At 44.9% G+C, this 24,318-nt stretch overlaps 2 protein-coding genes across 3 annotated transcripts; one reads left to right on the forward strand and one right to left on the reverse strand.

The window, feature by feature from the left end:
* Positions 1-1,653: 1,653 nt before the first annotated feature.
* ttc17 (tetratricopeptide repeat domain 17) lies at positions 1,654-17,798 on the reverse strand. 2 transcript variants are annotated; one of them, XM_069165788.1, is made up of 25 exons: positions 17,503-17,798; positions 16,818-16,907; positions 16,543-16,712; positions 16,302-16,413; positions 15,053-15,184; positions 14,610-14,719; positions 14,326-14,473; positions 12,856-12,995; positions 12,174-12,334; positions 11,678-11,790; positions 11,036-11,188; positions 10,591-10,706; positions 10,222-10,378; positions 10,005-10,076; positions 9,573-9,797; positions 8,581-8,800; positions 6,597-6,716; positions 6,123-6,421; positions 5,877-6,030; positions 5,647-5,767; positions 5,218-5,377; positions 4,510-4,593; positions 3,217-3,336; positions 2,941-3,084; positions 1,654-2,767 (listed from the first exon to the last, which is right to left on the reverse strand). In XM_069165788.1, exons 1-25 carry the CDS (start codon positions 17,671-17,673, stop codon positions 2,636-2,638), a joined length of 3,624 nt encoding a protein of 1,207 aa, XP_069021889.1. In that variant the 5' UTR covers positions 17,674-17,798; the 3' UTR covers positions 1,654-2,635. The 2 variants fall into 2 exon arrangements, with proteins under 2 accessions (XP_069021889.1, XP_069021891.1); XM_069165790.1 differs by lacking the exon at positions 17,503-17,798 and having other exon boundaries at positions 16,814-16,900.
* A 55-nt stretch (positions 17,799-17,853) lies between these two features.
* On the forward strand, positions 17,854-24,141 carry traf6 (TNF receptor-associated factor 6). Its single transcript, XM_069165792.1, has 8 exons — positions 17,854-18,014; positions 19,126-19,436; positions 19,641-19,791; positions 20,796-20,954; positions 21,066-21,137; positions 21,475-21,552; positions 22,052-22,381; positions 23,397-24,141. Exons 1-8 carry the CDS (start codon positions 17,982-17,984, stop codon positions 23,991-23,993), a joined length of 1,731 nt encoding a protein of 576 aa, XP_069021893.1. The 5' UTR covers positions 17,854-17,981; the 3' UTR covers positions 23,994-24,141.
* Positions 24,142-24,318: the final 177 nt, after the last annotated feature.

Genomic DNA, 24,318 nt, shown 5'->3' on the forward strand with positions numbered 1-24,318 from the left:
CAAAACAAGAGCGCAACAACAGACCGACGATGAATAACCTCCATCAGCCGCGCAGCAGCTCGGTTGTCCACAGGAGGAACCGAAAGGGCGGGAAAAACGTGGAGCTGCGGATTTTTGCTTTTGATTTTGCCCTCTCATGTATTGTGTTGGTATTTATAAGAGTCTGTGCGCGCACGCACACACACACAAGCTCTCCTCTGCAACCATCTTGTTCCTTTACAGGAGTCTAAAAATAGCAGGCTGCACTGTGCTGGTGCCATTTTTAGATCTGCTAATTTAAAGAGGGGGGGGGGGGGAGGGGAGGGGAGAGAGAGAGAGAGAGAGAGAGAGAGAAAGTGCCGTTTCACACACAGGATGTGGATGCACCTCTTTGTGTGAATGGACGCTCTGTTCCATCTTTGTTCTCAGACGCTCCGTGCTGCATCAGCACCATCCGACTCAGATCAACGGTCTCCGCACTGCCATGTTTGTTCTGTACTGTATGCACCGGTCATCAAATTCAGGGTGACGGTGGTCGAGCCGCGCATATTTATGAAAGTTGTTTTTATTTGCTTTCGGCTACAATTGGCTGGATTTACTCCTCTGGAACAAACGTATGTTATGGCTCTGTTACAAATGGCAATTTCCTGATTTTCCTGAGAGCCCTGCACTTAACTTATCTATTAATAGATTAGTTCATTAAATGAATAATTAGTAATCGTTAAAATACTTTTCTAAAACCAGAATTGACACCGGATGCGACTATTGGATAGTTTTCCGAGAGAGCCGAGTCAACATTTTTGGGTCTTTGACTGCTCGTCAGACGAAAACAAGTAATTTGGACGTGTTAACTTGATGATGTTCATTTTTTTCTTTTCTTTTTTTTTTTTATCAGTAACTCTTCCAGTGAAGTTAATGATTAATAAAAAAAAAATAATAAAAGAAATATGCTCCACTTCCCTTGTCAGTAAATGTTCGGTGAAAAGTTGTAATTACCGCTTTAATATTTCCCTCCTGGATGACGACGTAATAAAACCGACTCTTAAGACTTCATACACCTGACTGTACTCCAACGTCCCTTCAGTCTTTAACGTGATCTCGCACGTAAAATGATGATATCACCATATCTGAAAAGGTTATAATCAGCACTATTACATATGTTTACACTCACGTTGAAAAAAATATATATATAAATATGTGCGCGTTTGGGTGTAATAACCGAGCTTCAGCATCGGATGCTTGAATCACGGATTGCGCTTTAAATAACACGTCGCTGTCAACATATTAAAAACTTAACGCGGAATGATTTTCTTCCTTTTAATAACAAAATCTACTATAAACTGGACATAAAATGCATTTGTGGGCCGTTTATGAATCGGAGGGAGACGCGCCGTTGTAGGTGATGAAAGGAATCAGCCTTACAAAGTACAGACAAGCACCACCAGTAGGCCAGTTTGAACATATGTACCGAGAAAAAAAATAAATAAAAAGCAGTCGTGTTGGTGATATTCGTTTCGAAAAAAGAATTCTAGCCCTTTTTTTTTTTTTGTTTTTGTGGATTTTAAGAGACTGATGATGAAATACTATGATGTCTACAGTTCAATTTAAACTCGGAGTTCAAACACTTCGTTTCATTTCCCGACGAGACAAAGAAGAAGATGCAGAGAAACGAGCTGAAAACCACACACTGCCTTTAATACTGTACATTTAATACAGATTCCACTTTAGAGTCCTTGTTATTTTTTTAATTTTTTTTTTAATAGATAGTCGACGGTAAATCCTTTTTCTGCCTGATGATTCCCATAAGTTAAGAAGCAAATGTAGCAGCTTATTTCATTTTCTCTCTCTTTTGTTTTTAAATTAGCTCGGCGCAAAAATAAAATAAAAATAAAACCGTTTTTTTCTTTTAGGTCCCATATAAATAGGAATGATACAGAAAAAAAGTGCAAAAATGGAGAATTCCCATACATTATTTTTTTTTTTTTAAAGAAGCAGAAATAGAGAGGGCATATACTGTTCAATTGAGACTCATTTAACCTCCGAGTTGAGAAGCACATTCTTGACCATCTCAGCGAGAGACTTAAGCAAATACTGTATAACATCCTTTTCAATTAAAACTTCCAATTAAGTTACGTTAAAACATGGCACCACCTCCAAGTGGCGGTATGTCACTAATGGGACAATATACCTGTATTTTCTGTATTTCAGATCCTCCTCCTATTAAAATGCTACAACGTCTTTATGAATGCAAACGTTTCTTCCAATTAGCACAGATTGAAATTCAAATATTGCTCGATTTTTAACCTCCTTTCATTTTTTTTTTGCAAAAAAAGTCCTGCGGTTTTACAGGTACTGTAATGTTGTGGCGCGGGTTTATCTACAGTTGTATATCGGTGTCATTTCAAACCTAATTCAGGAAGGCGGGAGAGGGAAGGGGGGAGGAGGAGGAGGAGGAGGAGGAGGAGTTAGACCTGGAAGAAAAAAAAAAACAAAGCACCCAGATTCAGCTGGATATGAAACCTCCCGTTTCACCAAGTTCAGGTTATCTGTGGTGTTCGGGTGTGTGCGTGTGCGTGTGTGTGCGTGTGTGTGCGTGTGTGTGTGTGTGCACGGCCACTGGGTTTTTCCCCCCCTGGGATGGATCCGGCCGAGCGGCTCAGGGCTGACGTCGTTCCCTCTTGGTGAGCAGGTAACACTGGATGGTTCTCAGTCGGTCTTTGGCGGGAGCGAACTCCGGCTGCAGCTTCAGAGTCGACTCGTACCAGCGCATGGCTTTCTCAAACTCCTCCTGTCGGGCGAGAGGGACGTTATTCTCGGATCGCCGCTTTACGAAAAAAAAAATAAGAAGCCTCGACTTTCTGCTGCGGCTCCGGTCGAACGCGGCGGGCGGAGCCGCGGGGTCGCGCGACTACGGGCGAAACGGAGCGACGGCGGAAGAGTAGCGGGGCGCGGGGTCGTTACCATGGCGATGTAGACGTTGGCGAGGGTGAAGTGGTTCACGACGAAGTGCGGGGCGATTTCTACCGCCATGCGAGCCACAGTGAGGGCGTCCTCCCACAGGCGGGCGTTCTGGAAGATGTTGGCCAGGCTGATAAGCGGCACGTCCTGGTTCAAAATTCAAGAGGGGGGGGGGGGAGAAGAATAAAAGAAAAAAAAAAAGACGATATTGATGGGTTTTCGTGTTTAAAACAACACGTGCCAGCTGTCTGTTTGTGAACAGCCCACGTCTGAACTTGCCTTCATGTGATGGGGGGCGTAGTTGAGGGCCTGCCGCAAGCAGTCGATGGCTCTCTTGCCTTGACCTTTGACCCTCCAGTACAGTGCAGCCATGCTGGATAACACCCAGGATGTCTGATTCTGCAGTTTCGGGGATTAGAGAAGAGAGAGAGAAAAAAAAGAAAAAAGGTACAGATAAAATGTATTTAATACTTAGAATGAGACTTTATTAATACCACAGCGGGGAAATGTAGTCGTCACAGCAGCATAGAAACACAAAAAGGCGCACGCAAGAAGAAAGAATTTACAAATACGTATACATATAATAACACAGATAAAAAGAATTATTTTTAGAAGAAAATAAGAGCGACGAATAAATACACACACAAACTATATACACAAAACAAATCAAATTAAATAAATAAATCCAGCTTGGGATGAATGGAAAAGTGTCAGGTGCTATGAAATGAAATGAAACGCATGTAGAGTGTTACTAGTGTTGGAGTGAGGTGTTGAAGTAGCTGGATGTTCCAGGCAATAAATTATGCACAGCGGTGACACTTTCTTTCAATAATGATTTTTTTTTTTTAACCTTTAAAACCATTAACATAAGGGGAAAAAAAAAACAGAAAATTTGCTTTTTGTATCTTTGTATTTCAGAAAATTCAGTCCAAACACAGACGAGAGACAGACGGTAAGATCAGAGTTGGCCGGGCTAATACAAACCCTGTCAGAGACATATTCTAGTCTGAATGTGGCCTCCTGCCTTTACTTTTTTTCCCTGAGTGAGGAAAACCTTCTCAAGAGTTCATTTATCAAGACCTGACAAGACAAACTGAACCAACAGATGTGAATAAGTTGCAGCGCAGCGAGTTTCCCCAGCGGAGCGTTTGTCTTCGTCAGATTCAGTTTTGTGACGACAGAAGTCGACGTAGATGCCGAATGAGCAAATGTTTAGAAGACTGAATGTATTTTTTTTTTTTACACAATACACCAATGTGAAGTGTCATCAGACCGCTTCAAACATAAACATGCACAAAAGTGTTATTATTGAAATAGTAGTTTACTGTTAACATGATACACGACTTGACGGAAGGAATGCAAGTAAAAACAAAACAAAAAAAAATGATCTTGACTTTAAGCAGAAAAAAATACTTTCCACAACATTTTCATTTTGTTTATACTTTTGGCGTTCGGGTCAAATTCAAATCTGACTAAATACCAAATTACTTTAACATGAATCTAATTAATAATAATACAAATAATAATAATAATAATAATAATAATAATCTTGGACCACCTGAGAGTTCTTACCTTCTCCAGTACTTTAGCGATGCGTGTGCCCACCTGCTCAAAGGACTGCGGGGAGAACTTATCTTTGCCGAGGTTCTGCAGGACCTTTGGGTCGGAACAACAAGAGACACGAGAAGAGACACGAGAAGAGACACGAGTAGAGACACGAGAAGAGACACGAGAAGAGACACGAGAAGAGACACGAGTAGAGACACGAGTAGAGACACGAGAAGAGACACGAGAAGAGACACGAGTGAGACTGACAGCTAAGAAGCGGGGCGGATTTTTTTTGTCTGACTTGTCAATTATATAATTATTTCTACAGAATACAACAATGATTTCCCTCTGACCCCGAGTATTAATTATCCGCTCCATGTTTATTAAACCAGCCACGATTGTTTCGGCTCTTTTGGTTCTAACCTGATGATTTTTTTTTTTTTTTAATCTTTTTTTTTATTTTTTTTTTACCAGTTTTATAACTTCTTGAAACTAAAATTCTTGACGTAGTTTAACAGGGATGTTTCATATAATCCTTGCTTGATGGAAGTACATGTGTGAACTCCAATTTACATTAGTTTTGATGTCATTCTGTTCATTTTTTTTATTTCAACGCAGATAACGACAACCTTTCTATAAAGCAACCCTTTTTTTTTTTAGCGGAATCCCGTATTTTTCAGGCTCCCGACCGTTTGCGCGTCGACCCGTTGTAAATCTGCAGCCTCGGCCTACCTCGCGCAGCTGGCTCTCCCCGGTGTAGTGGATGGCGGCGCGGTTGGCCACCCCGGCCAGGTGGTCCAGGGTGTGCATGCTGGCGGCGAGGTTGGCGTTGCATAAAGGTTCGGCCGCCGGCTCCTGGAGCGGAGTGGCGAAGTCTATGTGCTCTGTGATGCTGAGGAGAAGGCGGCGGAGGGAAAAACAAAAGTTAAGACACAATAGACCCAAAAACTAAAGTTTTCATTGAATTTGGATGTCGACACGCTGTAATGCCGTAATATAAAAACAAAACAAAAAAAACGCATTTCTAAGATATCTCACGAGCTTTGCGGATGGATACAAAAAAACAAAAAACAAAAAACAAAAAAAAAAACCATCGTCTTTCAGGTTCCTTTAATTTGTTCGATTAGAAGATATGAGTAGTCAGGACAGTGAAAGCCTTACTCGATGTTCTTGGCAGAAACAGCCAACCACGTGCTAGCTACAGTGGTGAGGTCCACCCTCCGCGTCCGCTGGCACTCCTCCGGCCCCGGCCAGCCGAGACTCGTGTAGTCTCTCCAGCGACCTGCCGCAAAACATCGAAACCCACAAAGACGTCTCCTCTCAGTGGTTTATTTTTTTTTTTTTTTTGAAGTCAATGCCGTTGTAAATAAATGACACGCGGGTTAACGTACCCGCGGGACCCGGCGACGGGATAGTCGGACCGCTGATCTCCAGGACGGAGTGTCCTCCGGACGGCGACTCCCCGTTCGGGCCGTCGTCGGAGACGGCGAGACCGTCCGACCCGTCCGCCTTCGCCTTCCTGACCCGCTTCACCTGGAAGGTGATCTGAAGGCCGGCAACGGAAAAGAGCCTTCAGTTTCAGCAGCACGCGCCTCCGGCAGCGCGCGGCAAAAAAAGGATCGAGCTTCCGCGCTCACCCACTCCGCTCCCTCGTCGTCCTCGCAGTTCCCGAAGCAGGGCCCGCTGCCGGCGCGGGCGCCCATGACCCGGTCGTTCTTCAGCACCCGGATCCCTCGCAGGTCCCCTCGTTTCCCTCCCACGTCCAGGGCGCCCTCGAACGCTCCCATCAGGTCCTCCTTCAGCTGCCACTCCTCCTCCTTTTCCGCTCCCCCCTCTCCGAAGGAAGTGGTCATTTTGGTCGCTGTCCCTGCGGCGGAGGGAGGAGCCCGCTGGTGTCCGGCCGCTTCGCCCGAGCCGTTGCTGTCCAAGATGACCTCTGAAGGGAGAATAAAGCACGTTTTTAAACCCCGGCAACCAGAGGCTCACAAGTTAACGGGCGGGGAAAATACGCCGACTGTAAACCGAACTCTGCGTTCATTTCTGAACGCATTTGTCGGAGCAGACGGATCTTTTCCCTCGGCCCGTTTCCGATGACCAGGTCGAAGTCTTACTTTCGAAGAGCAGGTTGTCTTCCACGGCGGAGATGGCCGGCGCGTCCGGCTTCTCCTCGCTGCCCTCCCACTCCTCCAGCTGGATGCCGAGGTCCTCCTCGGCCGGGCAGGCAGCACCCGCTGCGTCAAACGCGAGTTTAGGGTCACTTATTCCTCCAAAACCCGCGACCCTGACGGTCACGCAGCAGGAGCGTTTAATAAATTGCTACTTCGTATACCCGATTTAAATAAAAAAAATAAAAAAAAAAATAAAACAAATTCATGTCAAATGAGCTCTGAAACAGCGCGTTTCTATATTTTACAACGTACGTTGTGTGCATTAGTACATTTTAGGAATATATTTTCATCCCTTCAGTCATACTGTTGTTGCAGATAAGTTGCTCTGAAAGTTTAGACATTGATGATCAATCCAAAATAATAAGACGTGCTGTCGTAGTGTCGCAGTGTAACGGCAGAACAGATTTCCGCGGCGGCTCTGTGGAAACGATTCCCTCGAGGACACGCGGTATTGCATTTCACGTTTTCAGACACAACAACTGTGCGTTTGTTTTTACGGAACAAACAAATCAGTCCTCAAAGCTTCTATAGCTCGAAACTTTCTTTCATGTTGGAAACGTCACGCTATTGTTACGGCTCTCTTAGTTGCACCGGTAGGTTGTTGTTTTTTTTTTGGTTTTTTTTGCGGTTGTTTTTTTTTTTTAGATCGGTACTCCGATTCCCGCAATCGCAACGCGGCACCTTCTGTTTGATATTAGCAATACTTCTGACATGATTAAAAATGTGTTTGTAGAAACCGCGGCCGTCGCGAAACCGCATACGATAAAAGTTTGTTTATCTATTTGAGTATATTTCACCCTCTGTCCTAACTTCAACTGTGTGTGTGTGTGTGTGTGTGTGTGTGTGTGTGTGTGTGCGTGTGCGTGTGTGTGTTTGCGTGCTTGTGTGACCTCGTACTCAGGTGTGCTTTATGGGAGCAATATTTAGCTTTAGAGAGTAAAATATAGTCCCTTCTAAATTTGGCATCAGCTATTTTCTGCAGCTTAAATTATTGAGTGGCCAACTTTCTCCACTTCAAAGCACTTTTCTCTTCACTCCCACTGATATAAATAAAAGGGAAAGGAAAGGTTTCTGTTCCCATCAGAAACACAACATACAACTTGCCCCCACACACACACATCAACTCCTGCTGCTTTAAGGGACAACGAGGGAGGTTTTCTGGGTTTAAGGCTCAGAGTGCATTTTTTTTTTTTAGCACGCGGTTAATTTGCAGTTTTAAATAGCCAAAACAGAAACAAACTTTGATGAATTTGCTTTATAAGTGACTTTTTTTTTTTTAAATAAAAGAGTCATAATTTAGAGCTCCCGGTTTTTAATGAATGCCTTTGCATTTGCAGAGCAGCGCCGACATTCCTTTATTGAACACTATGAGGGATGTTTAGTGACGTTTTAGGCAAAAGGGCGTTCTGTTCAAGTCGTTGTGTTTTTAGTGCGTTGTGATTAACAATGAAATCATCGAAGTTGTTAGTACTCAGAACAAGAAGCAGGTTATATGTGAACGGCATCGTGGGAGAAATATGACAAGTATTAGTTCTCTGGTTTTGTCAATCTGTTTGACACACAGGGGGAAAATGCTCACTATCGCTGTCTTAATATATTTGTTCAATAAGGGAGGAACTACAAATAATGAAGCTACAAATTCTTCAGGTTCCCCCGCAGCTTCAAAACGGTACAATTTTACACCTTTTAGACCTTTAAAAAAACACGATATATATTGTTTTTAATACGCAAAGCTCTCCTTAAAAAAACACCACTTGATTTCTGTAACTCACAACGGCCACCGGATCTCTTAAGATTTCTTCTCGCTCCCTCCTGATGTTCTACGTGAATAAGCCTTAAAAAGTCGTACAAATCCAGGAAAAATAAATAAATAAATAGCTACCAACAAAACGCACGTACAGACCCTGCGTGTTTCGGAGTTACTCACGAGAGCAGAGCTGTCGGTGGGACAGGTTGTAAAGGAACGGGTAGAACTGGAGGCAGCGCAGCAGAGGGAGGCTGGCGCGGCATTGTTCGCAGCCGGCGAACGACGAGGAGGAGGAGGAGGAGGAGAGGGCCGTCACCAGGATGTGGCGGAACAAGGCCAGAGCACCGGTCACGTTGCCCTGGGCCAACTGCACGCTCACCAGGCTGAGCAGGGTGTGGGGCTGAATGCGGGGTGGAGGGGGGGGAGGACATATATTAGTATTACCTAGTGATTACATACAGGTTTTAGTCTACCTGTGATTTCTAGATTGGTACGTTATCAGTATTGCAATGCAAACCTTTTTTTTTTTTTCATACCTCAACAAGTCCCTGTTTTATTCGGGGCCGTGTCTTAACAAAAAAAAAAACAACACAGATTTTGCTCCACGCTGACTCGGTAGCGTCGAGCAGATCCTGCACACCTTTTTTGGAAGGACGCAACATTTGTAAAAAAGGTGCTTTCTTTCCCGGTCCAAATAAGCGGACGACTAAATTTACGTGTTCCCGGAGTCACCTTGACGACGACGACGAGAGCTTTGTGACGTGGCATGGTACGATGCTGCTGGACTGCCCAAGTTGGGAAAGCGTGTGTGGCCATGAAACCCCCCCCCCCCCCCCGCCCCCCCCCCAAAAAGCACTGTGTCGGCAAAATTACGCGCATGAAATGTTATTCAAACGCTGCTCGACTGGTATTAAGGGCATATTGAGGGTATTAAGGGTATATAACTCACTCTATTCTCTACCGACATACACAGCGAGGGCATTAGAAGAGTGTGTTGACTGCACTGGTCTTATTCGATTTTTGTGACCGGCTGTACGAAGGATCTCGTTTTTTTTTTTTTTTTTGTCACGCACCTGACGCGGCCAAAGATGTGTCGAGCGCAGCTAATCGTGTTCCGCGCTTTCACAGCAATAATCAAACCCGGCAGGTTATCTAACGAAAGGTGCCTTTACCTCCGACGCGTTGAGCGCCAGCGCGTGCTCCAGCAGCGTGTGCGCGTGGGCGGTCAAGCCGTGGTGGAGCAACAGGTTGGCGGCGTTGGTGAGCGGCAGGTGGCGGTGGGAGGGCGGAGTCGAGCTCAACGCCTGGCGCAGGCACCGCAGGGCGCGGCTGCCGTTGCCTCTGGCCCGCCAGAACAGAGCCGCCTCGCTGTGGATCTGCCAGCGGGGTAGCGTGGCCTGTACGTACGAAACAAACAAGGCTTCCGGTTAACGCTGAAGGAGGACGACTTCAGACGGGCTCAGACGGTCAAATCTGAGATGTGATGGAGACTTTTTATGAACCAAACAAACTTAAGTTAAAGTTTGACAGCATTAACTTAATAAGGGGTCAATTCAAATTCAAAAGACAAAACAAAAAAAAAACACGCCACGTGCCACTCTTACCTGTTTCATAGCTTGAGATATCCCGTAGCCAATTTGCTCCAGTGTCCATCCTCCACTGCGTAACTTTAGTATCTGTAAACACGCGCATTAATATTCACGACTGGTTATTCTTCCGCGCAGAAAGGAAAAAAAAAAAGAACCACTCGCGCACACAGACCGAGTCCACAGCAGGAAACACGCTGCTCGTGTAACGTAACCACGGAGAGAGACGAGATACCTCGGAGGCGAAGGGATCCGGCAGCTCCTTTTCTTCCAGGGGCCAGTCCAGCGAGGCGGGCAGGAGGGCCGCGTACGGCTGGGGGACGGGACCGCAGTCCGGCACCGCTACTGTCTGAGGAGGACTGCTGCTCCCGTACAGGAGAGACGCCACCGGGCTGAATAAACACAATTAGACACAAGTCACGTATACGTGTGGTGAGTTTTGACGTACGGCTCTACAAACACAAGCGGACTGTATTTTTTTTTGTTTTTTTTTTACATTTCAAATGCTGCAGTTTCAAGGATCATTCGTAGGAAAGTCAAAGACGTGCGGATGGCAGCGACGTTGCTACCATGTACCGACGCCCGTCGAGAAGTGTGTACGGACCTGAGGCCCTGCGTTTCAGGCGGCAGGTGGTAGGTCGGCAGCAGGTGAGCCGGGGGAAGACTCGGGTACTCGTGGGCACAGTCGGTCCTCTGAGGCCACAACATCCTCTGGATGTCCTGAAGCAACAAACGCACTCACAGTCAACTGTCATAGTCCAAAACGATACCGAAGACTAATACCAAGGTTACCGAGGCGCGGAACAATTTTAGACGTACTAATCAGTCCTTACAGAATTTTTTTTTAATTTTTTTTTTTAAATGCGATGCCTAATTGAGCAATTCAATGTTATTTCTTCAGTGTTTATGTGTAAAACCAGATCTGTTCCTTACACTAGAACTGCATTGAGTGCATTGGCATTGCAAAAGTTTCATTCATTCTTTTGGCGTCGACTCGATGGTCGTCCACAGGCACTGACTCGACCGGTAAGTGAATGAATCGGTCTTGCCTGTGTGTAATCCTGACGGCGGCCCCAGAGGGCAGCAGCAGGGTCCTGGTCCCCGGACACGGAGGGATGGAGCTGAGGGCTGGCAGCCGTCTGGTTGGAGTTTCTCTCCGACACCAGCGCGACGCTGGACGCCACCGACACCTCCTCTCCAAACTGTGAACAAAGACAGAAACAGAAAAAGCAGAAATTGCAAGATTCTTCTTCAGTAATGACTCAAAATGCCGAGTTTAAAAAAAAAAATATATATATATATTTTTTTATGGCGAGAGAACAATATGACACGAGCCGGGTGCTGTTCATAATGTTAGCAGGCTGCCGTCACCACCGCTCAATCTGTCAACGTTATAACGACGTACGTGTGCACAGCCGTCGTGTTATTCTTTGAGCTGCACCTGATAGCTGCCTTTTAAAAACTCACGGGGCCAGCGGGCTTTAAGAAGTCGAAAATATGAAACCACTTCTTTCTCTCTTTGTAAAAATAATTTGTGTTACTTAATAGTTTTTAAAGTTTTCGGGATTGATCAATAATGTAAAAACAGACAAAATAAACAAAAACAAAAAAACTTCAATGAGTGTGTGTGTGTGTGTGTCCAAACTTGTAATCGATAGTGTTTCCTGCACTGTGAAACAGCAAAGACTCACTTGGACATAGTGGACGTGTTCAAACAGGTCGCCGCGGTGATAGCGCACGGGCAGGTCGAAGGGGCAGTAGAGGCTGCGCTGCTGCTGACCCAGACGACACATCTGATGGTTCCCTGAAACACACACGAACACACACACACACATGAAAACACACACACACACACACACACACACGACTCTACGCTGCAGGATAACACCACGTGCACGTAATACGCCTGAAAGATCAGCGCTAGACAAATGCGACGGCACTTCTTTTAAACAGCTCGCATTGAAAACTTTCTTACTCGTGAGTTCCACGCGAAGACATTTATCTCTACGTCACGTTGCTACTTCTGCTTGATCAGCTTTTCTTCAGTTAATAATGTAATATGTGGTATTCGCAATCCAAAAACAAGTAGTAGGTAATATGTGGGATTACACTACTATGTGTTCACCACATGATCATTGTTGTCAGTACTGTGGTGCCCCGGTCTAGTTACTGCGCATGGCATCGCACCAAGTTGGGCTTCTTTGGCCATCTGGGTTTCGTGGATAATGTTGCGCAGGATTTGCTCTTCCTGCAGCAGCTTGTGTTTGTCCAGCGCCTCCTGCTGGCGAAGGTAGTGGTCGTGCTGCTTCTGGTACTCCTTCAGCTCATTCAGCGTCCGCTGCAGAGATCTAAAAATATGAGGAAGATGAGGAAGGACGGTTGGTAGAAATGCAGAACGGGGTTATATCTGCAAACAAAAAAAATCCACTCTGCGTGCATGAGCAAAACAACAACAACAAAAAAAACACTGACGCTGTGGGAACTTTTCTTTTGGTTAAAGACTCAAGAGTGCCTCACGGGTCCGTGTGTTAAATGATACTGCATTTCTCTGGAAGGCTACAGGAAGTTTCCCTGAAATCCTAAACCAACCAATCATTGTTTAAAACAGAAATATAGCGGACAGTCCCAGGTACTCTCAAATTCTAATCAGCAAATAGCAAAGAGAAAAGAGTTTCAAAAAGTAGAATGGGAGGCAGAGGCTTCAGCTTTCAGGCCTAAAAAAAGATTAGGATGCCTTTTTTTTTTTTTTTTTTTTTAAGAAACACTAACCTCACATTAAACGGTATATTAGTAAGCTAGTAGTTTATTCTATCTTTGAAAATGTCTCATTATCATCGTTTTTTGAGTGCGTGTACTCGCGCTTGCCTACCTGTGCTGGGCTTCCAGGCGCTGCTCCAGCTTCTGCTGACAGAGCACAGCGTGTTTCCTCCTCAGGGCCTGCTCGAAGCCCGGCTGGGCCTGCAGCGCCTGCTCGTAACACAGCACCGAGTGGTTGTATTCCCCGAGCATCTGGTCGGACGGCAGAAGAAGAGGAGAGAAAGATGGGGGGGGGGGGGGAGAGAAAGACCACGGATGTAGCAGAGGTCTAACTCTCGTTTGTTTTATGTCGAAAACAAAAAATCACGCCGGGACAACAACGAAAGAAACGAACGGGCTAAAAATAGGCGCGGAGTACGACGCGGTGGGATAAAAGCTCCGCGGACGCGAACAGAAGTGTTACACGAAGACGAGTTCGGTCAAATACTTTAATAAAGTGTCCCCGCGCATTGTTGCGCGGGTCCAGTTTGGCGATAAACTGCGTGTTTATCAGGGTCGAAATTCCATCAACTAATGAGTAACAGACGGAAAAAAAAAAAAAAAAAAAAAATACAGGCGGCCGTTGTGCCGAGCAGATAAGAAAGAGACACGTTCCTGTCACAGACAGGCTGACGCGCCGCCCCTCCGGTTGGGCAGATATTGAAAGAAACGAAATACAATTTCTAAATACTGGTCGCAAAGGCAAATAATTGATCTAACAATAACAGGAATTAGCTCGCGACCTAATAAAACTACATATTCAATCTCTGCCGGTGACGACTGACGCCGCCAAAAAAAATACCCACCGGCAATAACTAGCCGACTAACTTTGGAGCTGCATACGTGGGAATTATTACAATTTCGATAAATGGTAAATCGAATTTAAACATGCAAACAAAATTCCCTGATAATCCATGAAACGGCCCAAAAACCGAGGAGTTTTTAAAAAAAAAAGAGCTGATATTCCCTGACTCGTGGGAATCCTGGTTTATACTCCTGAAAAAGTGTTTTCTGTAAATCCTGACCAGTAAATTAAAAAAAAAAAAAAAAAAAAAAAGATCGCTAACAACTGAATTCTGTCTCCATGAAGTAAAAATCCTTATCAATAAATTTGCCATCATGGCAGGCGCACATGATCCTATTGTGAGCTGCTGCCTCAACAGTAGATACAGCAGTATAAAAGAAGTTGTAGGGGAAAAATGACCAGAAATAAAAAAAAAAAGAAGAAAGAAACTGTAAAGAAAATTGTAACTTCCTGTTTCTTATTTAAGATGACAAACACTTTTGTAGTTAAAGACAAATGGGCACCAAAAAAAAAAAAAGGGAAATGAAAGGTGCCCAATGCACATTGCTGCGCCACTATATCTATCAACAATAGAGTTCACTGTAAAGTACTCAGCTTTGTTTGCGAGCTTACGTAAGTGACGGACCGATTTGAGGAAACGACGGCTGCGGTGGAACGCCGGCCGGCCGACTCTGTGCTGAGCGTGCGGTTTGAAGGCGCAGCGTTTTACTGCGGCGCAAAGGTCGCTCGTCAACTTACGGCGTAAATGTTGCCCAAGGTGTAGTGGCTGGTGAAGAGGTCCGAGGTGAGGTCGAGGGCGGCGTGGGCGAGAATCGCAGCGTCTGCCGAGAAGTGGGCGCGGTGCAGGATGTTGGCCATGTTGACCAGGGCCACGTCCTTATGCAGCCTGCGAGAACATTTGAACACACGCACGCGCCTGTGAGCGGTCTCACGCAGTAAACGGTGTGTGTGTATATATATATATATATATATATATATGTATATATATTAGCGCGCAGGTCGTCGGAGCGGCCCGGCAGTACCTCGGGGAGAAATGCAGAGCGCGCACCACACAGTCCACGGCCCTCTGAGGCTCGTTCTTCATGCGCCAGTAAAATGCCGCCATGTTGTACAGCACCCAGGACGACGAATTCTGGAAAACACAATCATACGCACATTTTTTTGTTTTAAATTCCCGCGAAAGGACCGGGTGCTAAATTTGAGGCCTCTGCCGGACGATGAATCCTCTGAACGGCGTCCGAGCTCGTACTGGCCGTGACGATCGCTGCGAGATTTTGGTGTCGTAGACCCGCTCTTCAAAACTGCATCAATTTTCTGATGCCGACTGAGAAGAAGTCCAATAAATACACACGTGAAATATACACACACACACGCACGCGCACGCACACACACACGCACACGCACACGCGCGCGTTGTGCTTTTATCCGCAGAGGGAAGAAATGGTCTCGACTCGGCAGCGCTTACCCTCAGCAAACCTTGATGGATGCGATGGCCCACCTCATCAACACTGCGGCCCAGCCTGTGAGACAACGAACTAAATATGGGATCCTCCTTGGAAAGAAGCGGGGAGGTCAAGTTGGCCCTCTCCTGCACACCCTGGAACAGGGGGGGGGGGGGGGGGGGGGAGAGCACAATAACATCAAGTTTTCGCTCGTGAACAGTCAAAAAAAAAAAGGCTAAAATCTCTGTTGTGTATTATAATAAGCGTCGAACAGATGATCTCATCGCGGAGGATCTCATCCTCAAGGATTTTACCACCTGACAAAAGCAGCCCGCAAAGTTCCAAAAAAGACGCGCTTTCTCTGTCTCTTTTGTCTAATGCAAATAAATACGACGTGCCAGTGACCACCCACTGAGCTAAAACCTGATCAAATAAGCGAAATAAACAAGTGACTCAGTGCCGTGCGGTGAGTGTATATCCCCATATATAAAACTGTATTTATTTCTATTTGTACACAAAAACAACATTTGCTGAGATCGTCTCTGGACTTGAATTAGAGCTTTTAAGATAAAAGCTATTCTGGAGATCCAGAAACAGACTAAAGTCACTTACAGAGCTTTACAGAAACATGTTAAATGTCATTAAATGTGTCGTGTTCAATGGGAATTTTACGATCGAACATCGACCAAACAAATCTTAATCTTGATGACAATCTGCAACAAAATCCTGCTGCTGATTTGACTCCGGGGTCTTTTAGATTACAGGTTCTTAACATCGTTACTGAACAATACAACAATCCTCACTGCTGTGTTTCATCTGATAAGGTTGACTGAGCTTCCCTGATGTGAGATACAACCGGTACTGACGTATCCGCAAAGCCTTTGACTGAAAATAACCAGCCTATCTCCCACGTTTGGCACTCTTGAACTCCGGTCCAATGCTAAACTCGCTCCAGTGAGTAACTGATGCTTCACTAACTAACTAATGGAATCAAACCGTTAGAGATAAGACTGCTTCAGTTGAGCAGGAACAAATCTGCAAAAGTCACCAACAAATCAGAGCACGTAGGTGTCTGCTGCTGCTTTAACTGCGAGCCCATATTCTGGTTGTATATCGTTCTTTTCTGTGTGTTTGTATGAAACTGTTTCAAAACAACAAGACGTGAAACTAAAGATTAAACACACTCTCAACAACACGCGTTACGCACCGGCGACAAACAGGAGAATCGTCCCCCCGTCACTGCAATAAGGAATACGCTCGGCTGCCACTCACCCTGAGATGCTGGAAAGCGTGGATACTATAAGGTAGTTCGAAGACCTTTGCACAGTCTGGTTTTTCTAGATCCGGGGGGAGAGCTGACCGGGAATCCACGTAATCTTCAGGGCTGTCGAGGGGGGAAACGGGGGTTAGGAGAGGAGGAAAAAAAACAACAACCCGACTTTAACGTGACAATTTCAAAATCACGCCTTCTCAGAAAAATATACATAAAATGAAAAAGTAACATTTTTAGTACCTGATGTCTTTGCTTTCCAAGGAGATATAAGTTCCATCGTACAGGTCCAGGTCTCCCAGAGGCACCTTGGCCATGACGCAGTCGGCGTCCTCTTTGTAGTGCCTCTGCTCCAGACCGGTGTCTCGGTCCTCGTTCTCCTCGATGTGAATCTTCTGAGCCACCAGCTGCTTCTGCTCCACAAATATCCAAAAGATAATAAACCAGGAGCTAATGTGAACGAATGACGAAACCATTGACCAAATTAAATTTAAAAAAAAAACAAACTACTGACTCGCCTCCAGTTTCTTGAGGTAGTTAACACGAGTCTCTTGCCTCATGAAGATGACGACGTCGTGAGGATGTTTCAGATTCAAAGGGGAGTCCACCTGAAACGAAAGCGGCGCCCAAAAATGACTGGGACGTATTCAGACAAACAGATTCAGGCAATAAATTACAGTTTTATACGATAAATAAACCGCCCCGAAACTATTAATGGAACAAAAACAAAAACAAAAAAAATGTGCAAACTCATCTGTGTCAAAGCTTTTTGACACATGGGGGGGGGACACACAAACACGAGCGTCTTCGCTCGGCAGTCGGCACCGACCGGCCCCCCAGATGTTGGATGCAGATGTCGGATGCAGATGTTGACATCTCGCCCCGAACATTTTCACGACGAGGTCACGTCAACTTTGCCGGTTTGATTAAAAGCGAAGCGACAAACAAAACGGAAACGTAATACCGTCGCTTCTTCTTCTTCCCCTCCCTCCCCATTTCTGCGAGTACAAGGGTACAAGACGCTGATGAATTCAAACAAATACTAAAAAAAATAAATAATTACAACCAACGTTATCATTGAGATGCTACGGGGGGGGGGGGGGGAGAGAAAAACAAAAACAAAAAAAAAAAAAAAAAAAACCCAGTTAGCTTTATGAGCTAGCCGCCTAGCCTTAGCAGGTCAATGAAGCTTAACTGTCATACTTGTTGTTGAATTTTTCCATCTTCCGTGACAACCCAGTGGGTCGTAGCTCCTCCAGAGTCCGCCAGAAGTACGCAAAGAAGGATGAAAAGCTTCCCCTGAAACGACGTTTTTCGCGAATAGTTAACGCGGCAGGGGAAAGACTCGGGACAGATTTTCCTGAGGTCCGCCATTTTTCTTATCTTTTTTTTTTTTTTTTTAAATGATCTTGAGTCTTCCGGCCAGCAGGCGGCGCTGTCTTCCTGCACGAGAGCGCCTCCAAAAAAAACAAAAAAAACAAAAAAACAATCACCAACGTTTTTTTTTTTTTTTTTTTTTTGTCTCTGATGACGTTTGGAAAGAAAAAAAAAAAAAAAAAAACAGGAAATTCTATAGAAACGAAAACTTCGAGACGTTTTCAAGGCGAAAGGTGGGTTCAACACGGGAATATAACCTTGCTTTTCTCACACGCGAGACGCACTCCGATCGCCATTTCTCGCCGATGAGGACGTGTTGTTCGCTTCCTGCTCGTTTGGTCAGTATCTTTCGTTTTCGTAAGATTTTTTTTTTTTTTTTTTTTTTTTTTTTTTTTTTTTTTTTTTAAAATGCAGTCCGATTAGAAAGTTGCAGTTCCGCATCGGAAGAGCATGGCCGGTGACGACAACACGGTTTTTATGCAGAGGGGTTTCAAGATAACTTTTATCTCTTGATATTAAAAAAATCATTCGTGAGCTTGAGATACCGCTTTAGTCAGAAACACCCTCCTCCTCCTCCTCCCCCTTCGTCGGGTCATTGTGAAAGTTAAAAGACTTAAAAGTGAGCAAATACCAAACGTAGGTGTAACGTTAGGTGGAGTTAGTCGCTATTAAGGTGGATTAATAGATGTGGGTTTTTTTTAAATGTTCATAGCTGCATATATTAGCTGTGAAAGCTTTGTATGTTATTTTATATATATATATATATATATATATATAAGGAGGCATCATTTAAAGTGAAAGTCAAAATTCAAGATTTTACAAATGTTCTTTCCAATTACTTGAAATTTGGTGACTTCTCATCAAACAAAAACAACAAAAAAAAACCCAATGAGTCACGTAATTGTCCCCCAGTGAGACATAAAACAAGGGACTAAGGTCAAAACAACAATTTTGTTGAGCTGAAACCAATTAAGTCGGGTTGACAGAAAATGATTTTTCAAGCAAAATAATGCGCCGGATTATTTGATTGTTATTTGTGAAGATTTTCAGCATTTATTTGTTTTCTGCCATTTAAAAAAAACAATAAAAACATATTTTGGGGTTCAGAATTGTTGGACAGACAAAACCAGCCTTTTGAAGACGCCACCTTGCGCTGTAGGAGTTTGTGATGAATATTTCTCTCACTAATTTTCTGACAGTTTAAAAATGATGAATTGCTCGTTTAAAAAAAGTGAATCGTCTGATTATTCTTTGATGAAAGTAAATCGCTATACAGCCCTGAAAATAATGCCCATTGTGATGCTTTATGGCACCATAAATCAGTGCGTTATTACCAGTTCTACTTTTGCCTCTCGCTTTTAAGAGAAGGGAAGAAAATGAAGAGGTGGTCGGTTGAAGAGAGCAAGTTACAAAGGTTAAAAACATTTTTTTATTTTTTTTAATCTACAGATGGCTTGCTGTGAAAGCACCAAGGGGAGTCTGGAGGAGGACAGCTATAAAGGAGCCGTCGGTGGAGAGCTGTCCGGCTGTGCCTTGGCAATGCTGGAAAAGGAGCGGGAATCCCTCCTGAGCCCCCCGGAGAGCCCCGGCACCTTCACCAGTCTCTTGGGCGATGCCCCTCTTCAGGGCTACGACGTGGAGTTTGACCCCCCACTGGAGAGCAAATACGAGTGCCCCATCTGCCTCATGGCTCTGAGGAACGCCATCCAAACGCGCTGCGGCCACCGCTTCTGCAAGAGCTGCATCGAGAAGTCCATACGGTACGCTGCCGCGCAGCTCGCCACATAGCTCTGGACACTAACTCGGGTTTATAACGCTTCGTTAACACCGGCTTCTTCATTGGCAACAGCGCAATCGGTTCAATTGCTGAGTCCTGAATGATGCAACATTTCGCTGCTTAAATGAATCACACCGTGGAAACTGCCGGTCTTAAATCTGCTGAATGATTTCCTCTTGCAAAACAGCGACACGGGACAGAGGTGCCCCGTGGACAACGAGATGCTGTCAGAAGACCAGCTGTTTCCCGATAACTTCGCCAAAAGGGAGATCCTGTCGCTGACCGTTCGCTGCCCGAACTCTGACTGCGTCGACAAAATGGAGCTCCGACATTTAGAGGTTAGGAATTCAGATTTTGAAGACGGCACCTTTCTGATCATGTCCGTCGTTGATGAAATCCAGTTTTGAAATCACAGCTGACTTCTGTACCGTTTCCAACATAGGGCTGACATTACATCCCACTTTGTAATGAAAAACAAACAAACAAACAAACATATTTGCTGGCCGACCTGACGGCTGAGTTATTAGCACATATCACAGGGGCGTGCGCTCTGAGTTTGAGTCCCTGCTCTGGGCCCCGGGCCACCCGGAGTCATTCACGACATTTATTTTCCGTCAGGCACTAAACACATATTTTTTACAAATTGCTGAGTCATGCACTGTTCCACAAACATGGTTCAGATATTACCAGATTATACACAATCTCCTCTACACAATTATATAAAAAAAAAGATATGTCTACTGACAATATGTTATGGTGAGATACATGCAAAAACATAACAATTTCACAAGACAACATTATTTTTTTTCCTTGATAATATAAAAAAAAATCTCAAAGTATTATCAAATTAAATGATGAAAGATTTGGACAGCCTCGACCGTTCTGAAAAAAACAAGACATAGCATGAATTGTTAGCCCCTATAATGACTAAGATATGATCTTAAAAGTGAAGGTAGGGAAATTACCCTGAAAATTGCCAATAGGGTTAAAAGGCCTCCGTTTTCAAAAGACCTTTTAAGAAGATTAAAAAGAAATAATGCTAAATGATCCGACAACCAAATTTAATTGGGATTATTTGTGCTCGATCCATCACTACTATTGACCTCCAACCTCTGAAAAGAAGGAGAATCCTAATGACGCCGACGGCTCTTTGTCGAGTCCCACGAAATCACTCCGGTTCACTCGGCAGTAACTGGAGATCTCGTTTTTTGCATGAAAAAACATAAATAAATGGGTACGGTCTTTCTCTGGTGTCGACAAGGAAATTGTTATGTGAATCACTGTTTCCCTTCAACAGAATAACACAAACCGCATTGTTTTGGATTTATTGTCGTTGCTCCAGAATCATTTGGCGCAGTGCAAGTACGCCACCGTGCCGTGTCTGCAGTGCCAGCAGCCGGTGAAAAAGACCCAACTCGAGGAGCACAAAACCGTCGAGTGCCTAAGACGCCCTGTGTCCTGTCCAGATTGCGTGGCGTGCTTTGTCTACGAGGAGAGAGAGGTACTGTTGACTCTTGCCTTTTTTTTTTTTTTTTTTTTTTCCCCTACAGTAGCTGTTAATTTGTGTATCACCGGTCTCCTGACTAGTCTGGTGTTGTTCGCCTTCCCTCAGCTTCACCAGCAGCAGTGTCCGTTCGCCAACGTGATGTGCCAGTACTGCGAGTTGGATCTGATCAGAGACCAGGTGAGAGCCGCCGCCGTCGAAAGGGCCGGTAGATAAATCAAAACATGCCGTAGTTACGAGTTGTGACTCTTAACGTCTATCAACAAGGACTTCTCTTTTGTTCAATCGATGGGGAACCGTTCCACACACAGTCACAACACACATCACCATTTCCGCGACAGGAAGTGCAAACACTGGTGTTTTAATGGCTTTCTGTCAACTCGGGTGACTTCAGTACGTTTGTCTGCCCTTAGACAGTAATAACTGACTATTTGAAATGTTTTGAATAAATGAATATGAACGAAGCCCGGCTCTGAATGTGGGTTTTTTTTTTTTGTTTTTGTTTTTTTTCCATCAGATGGAATCTCATTGTGACACAGATTGTCCGAAAGCACCCATCGCCTGTACCTTCAGCATCTTTGGATGTAAAGAGAAGGTAGGTTCAAATCTTTTACACTGTTGATTTAATTTCTGTTTTTTTAGTTGTCACGTGACTTTGAAAAGCTACCTTGACAAAATGAAAGCGTCCCGAGATCTGCTCGTGTTTAGTAACATCTCTTCACCCAAACCAGCTGAATAAGCATTCTTTTACATGAACAATAACAAATCGATGCTCAACACACACGTTTTGTATCACGACAGCTCAGATTTAACAGCGTGTGCTTTTTTTTTTTTTTCTGGATGCATTTGTTTTACGTTTTCAATTGATGAAGCTCACACTACTCACATCTGTCACAGAAAACAAATCGATGTTTATTACTCACTCATTTTCTGCCTGTCCACATATCATTGTATCCCATCACTTCCCTTCGTATTCTCTCCATCTGTAGTTCACGCGCATGTATTATGTATTTGGTCTTTTCTTTCTTTTAATATAAAAAAAAAAAATGAAGAGGATCCAGATATCGTAAAGAAAAACTGTTGTGCCTCCGCAGATGCAGCGCCACAACCTGGCTCAGCACATGCAGGAGTTCACGCAGATGCACATGTGCTACATGGCCGAGTTTTTGCGCGGCCTCGGCCTGAACGGCACCGCGCCCAGGTCGCTGTGGACGCCGCCGGGACCTCCCGTTTCCTCCGAGGACCTGGGAGCGTCGGCGTCGGCCTGCGGCGGGGCCAGAGGGGCCGCCGGCGGCGTCAGCAGCAGCGGCAGCTGCGCCCCGTGTCAGCCCAGCGTGGAGATGCAGCGGCTCGGAGACATGGACATACGGCTGGTGAAGCAGGACCACAAGCTGATCGAGCTCATCATCTTAAAAGAAACGCAGGTGAGGGATCAAAGTACTGATATTCACATTCGCACGGGCGCTCTATCAGGGTCGTTATGTTTTTGCAGCCCCAAGTGCTTCTCCTAAACTTGAACTTTTATTATGATATGACAGTTTAGTCATCACGTCATCAACAGAGCTACGGATGGGTTTTGTTTTTTTTCTTCGAAAACAGACAGTTGTGCTTCCTTTCCCTGATTTTTGTTGTCAGCATCTTTTCTCCAGCTGTTTGAGACTTCTTCTTGTCCTCATATCTTGCCAGTCTCTTTTGAAACCGGGTTCCCATTGGTCAGGGAATTATTCCAGGAAATATCAGGGAATTTTAAAAACTTTTCCCGACAGGGAAAGTCAGGAGATTTGATAAAAAAAAAAAAAAATTGGGGGGGGGAGCGGGCCAAGTCATGCAATACCAGGGAATTTTGTTTGCACGTGTACATTTTTTTCTTTATCTAAATGATATTTTCCATGTAGTCTTTTTCGATCATGTTTTCCATTTCGGCCTGAGTGTTTTTTTTTTTTTTTTAATCTCCTGTCCGTTCGTCAACAAGCGGCGAACATTTAATTAAAGATGTGCCTTTTTCTTTTATCTGCTTCGGAAGTCAAACACGCAGGAAAATTTACATTTCAAGAGCTTTGGTTACCAAATGATGAAAATGAAAATAGACGACAGAAAAGCTGAATCTAAAGTTTGTAAAACTACTATAGATCTATCCACTACGGGAGCTGGAAAGAAGCATGCTGGGTTTTTACTGTTTCCCATTTAAATAAATTAAAAAAAAATTGCATTAAGATTTTTGCACGAGGGTCAGTGTGTTTATAAGGGCGCATCGGAATAGTTGTGTGCGTGATCAGAATTGTGCAGTAGTGAAAAGTTTTGGACTGAAAAGGCCTGTGAGCTTGAAAATTAATTGGAATAACATAATGTGGGTGTTTCTTGTCTGTTCAGCACAACGGCAGCATGTTTTTCTGTTCACGGAATTTCAGTTTTTAACTAATGTCCTCCTCCTTTCCACAGACAGAGCAGCTGGCGGAGCTCCGGCGTCGGGTGTCAATGCTGGAGGACACGGTGAAGGAGCTGGAGGCCCAGCAGTGTCACGGGATCTTCATCTGGCGCCTCAGAGGTTTCTCCGCCCACCTGCGGAACCAGGAAGCGGGCCTGCCGGTGGTGGAGCACAGCCCCGGCTTCTACACGGGCCGGCCCGGCTACAGGCTGTGCCTGCGCCTGCACCTGCAGACCCCCAACGCCCCGCGCTGCTCCAACTTCATCTCCCTCTTCGTCCACACCATGCAAGGGGCTTTCGACGGGCAGCTGACGTGGCCCTTTCAAGGGACCATCCGGCTCGCCATCCTGGACCAGGGCCCCGAGGGCCAGCATCACGTGGAGGTGATGGAGACCAAGCCGGACCTGCAGGCCTTCCAGAAGCCCACCATTCAGCGCAACCCCAAAGGGTTCGGCTACGTCACCTTCCTGCACCTGAATCAGCTGAGTCAGCGAGCCTTCGTGAAAGACGACACGCTGCTCATCCGCTGCGAGGTGACGCCGCGCTTTGACAGTACGCTTCACCGCGAGGGGCCGACGGTGCAGCGCAGAGGACCCGAGGCGTCGGTTTGAAGGGACTAACGTCGAACTCATTTGTCTGGGATCCTCATCACGCTGACACCCTCCGGCGTTTTCAGCATCGCTCAGCTCATTTTAATTGACGGACATCAGGAGAAAAACTTACATTCACAATTAAATTTAAAACATTTCGCAGCCGCATTGCTAGTATTTATTTGTCCTCCAACTTTTAGGTATCAATGTCACTTTTGATTTTATAGATATATATATATATATATATAGACAGAACAATGCTTTTATCTCATTTTATAACGTCTAAACTCACTCACATGGTACAAGCATTCATCAAGCTTCATATGTCGAAACTGTGTCAACGAAC

This window comes from Embiotoca jacksoni, unplaced genomic scaffold (assembly GCF_022577435.1).
Source record: "Embiotoca jacksoni isolate LCO1_2020_lvr unplaced genomic scaffold, fEmbJac1.0.p SCAF_35, whole genome shotgun sequence".
In the NCBI taxonomy this organism is placed as follows: domain Eukaryota; kingdom Metazoa; phylum Chordata; class Actinopteri; family Embiotocidae; genus Embiotoca; species Embiotoca jacksoni.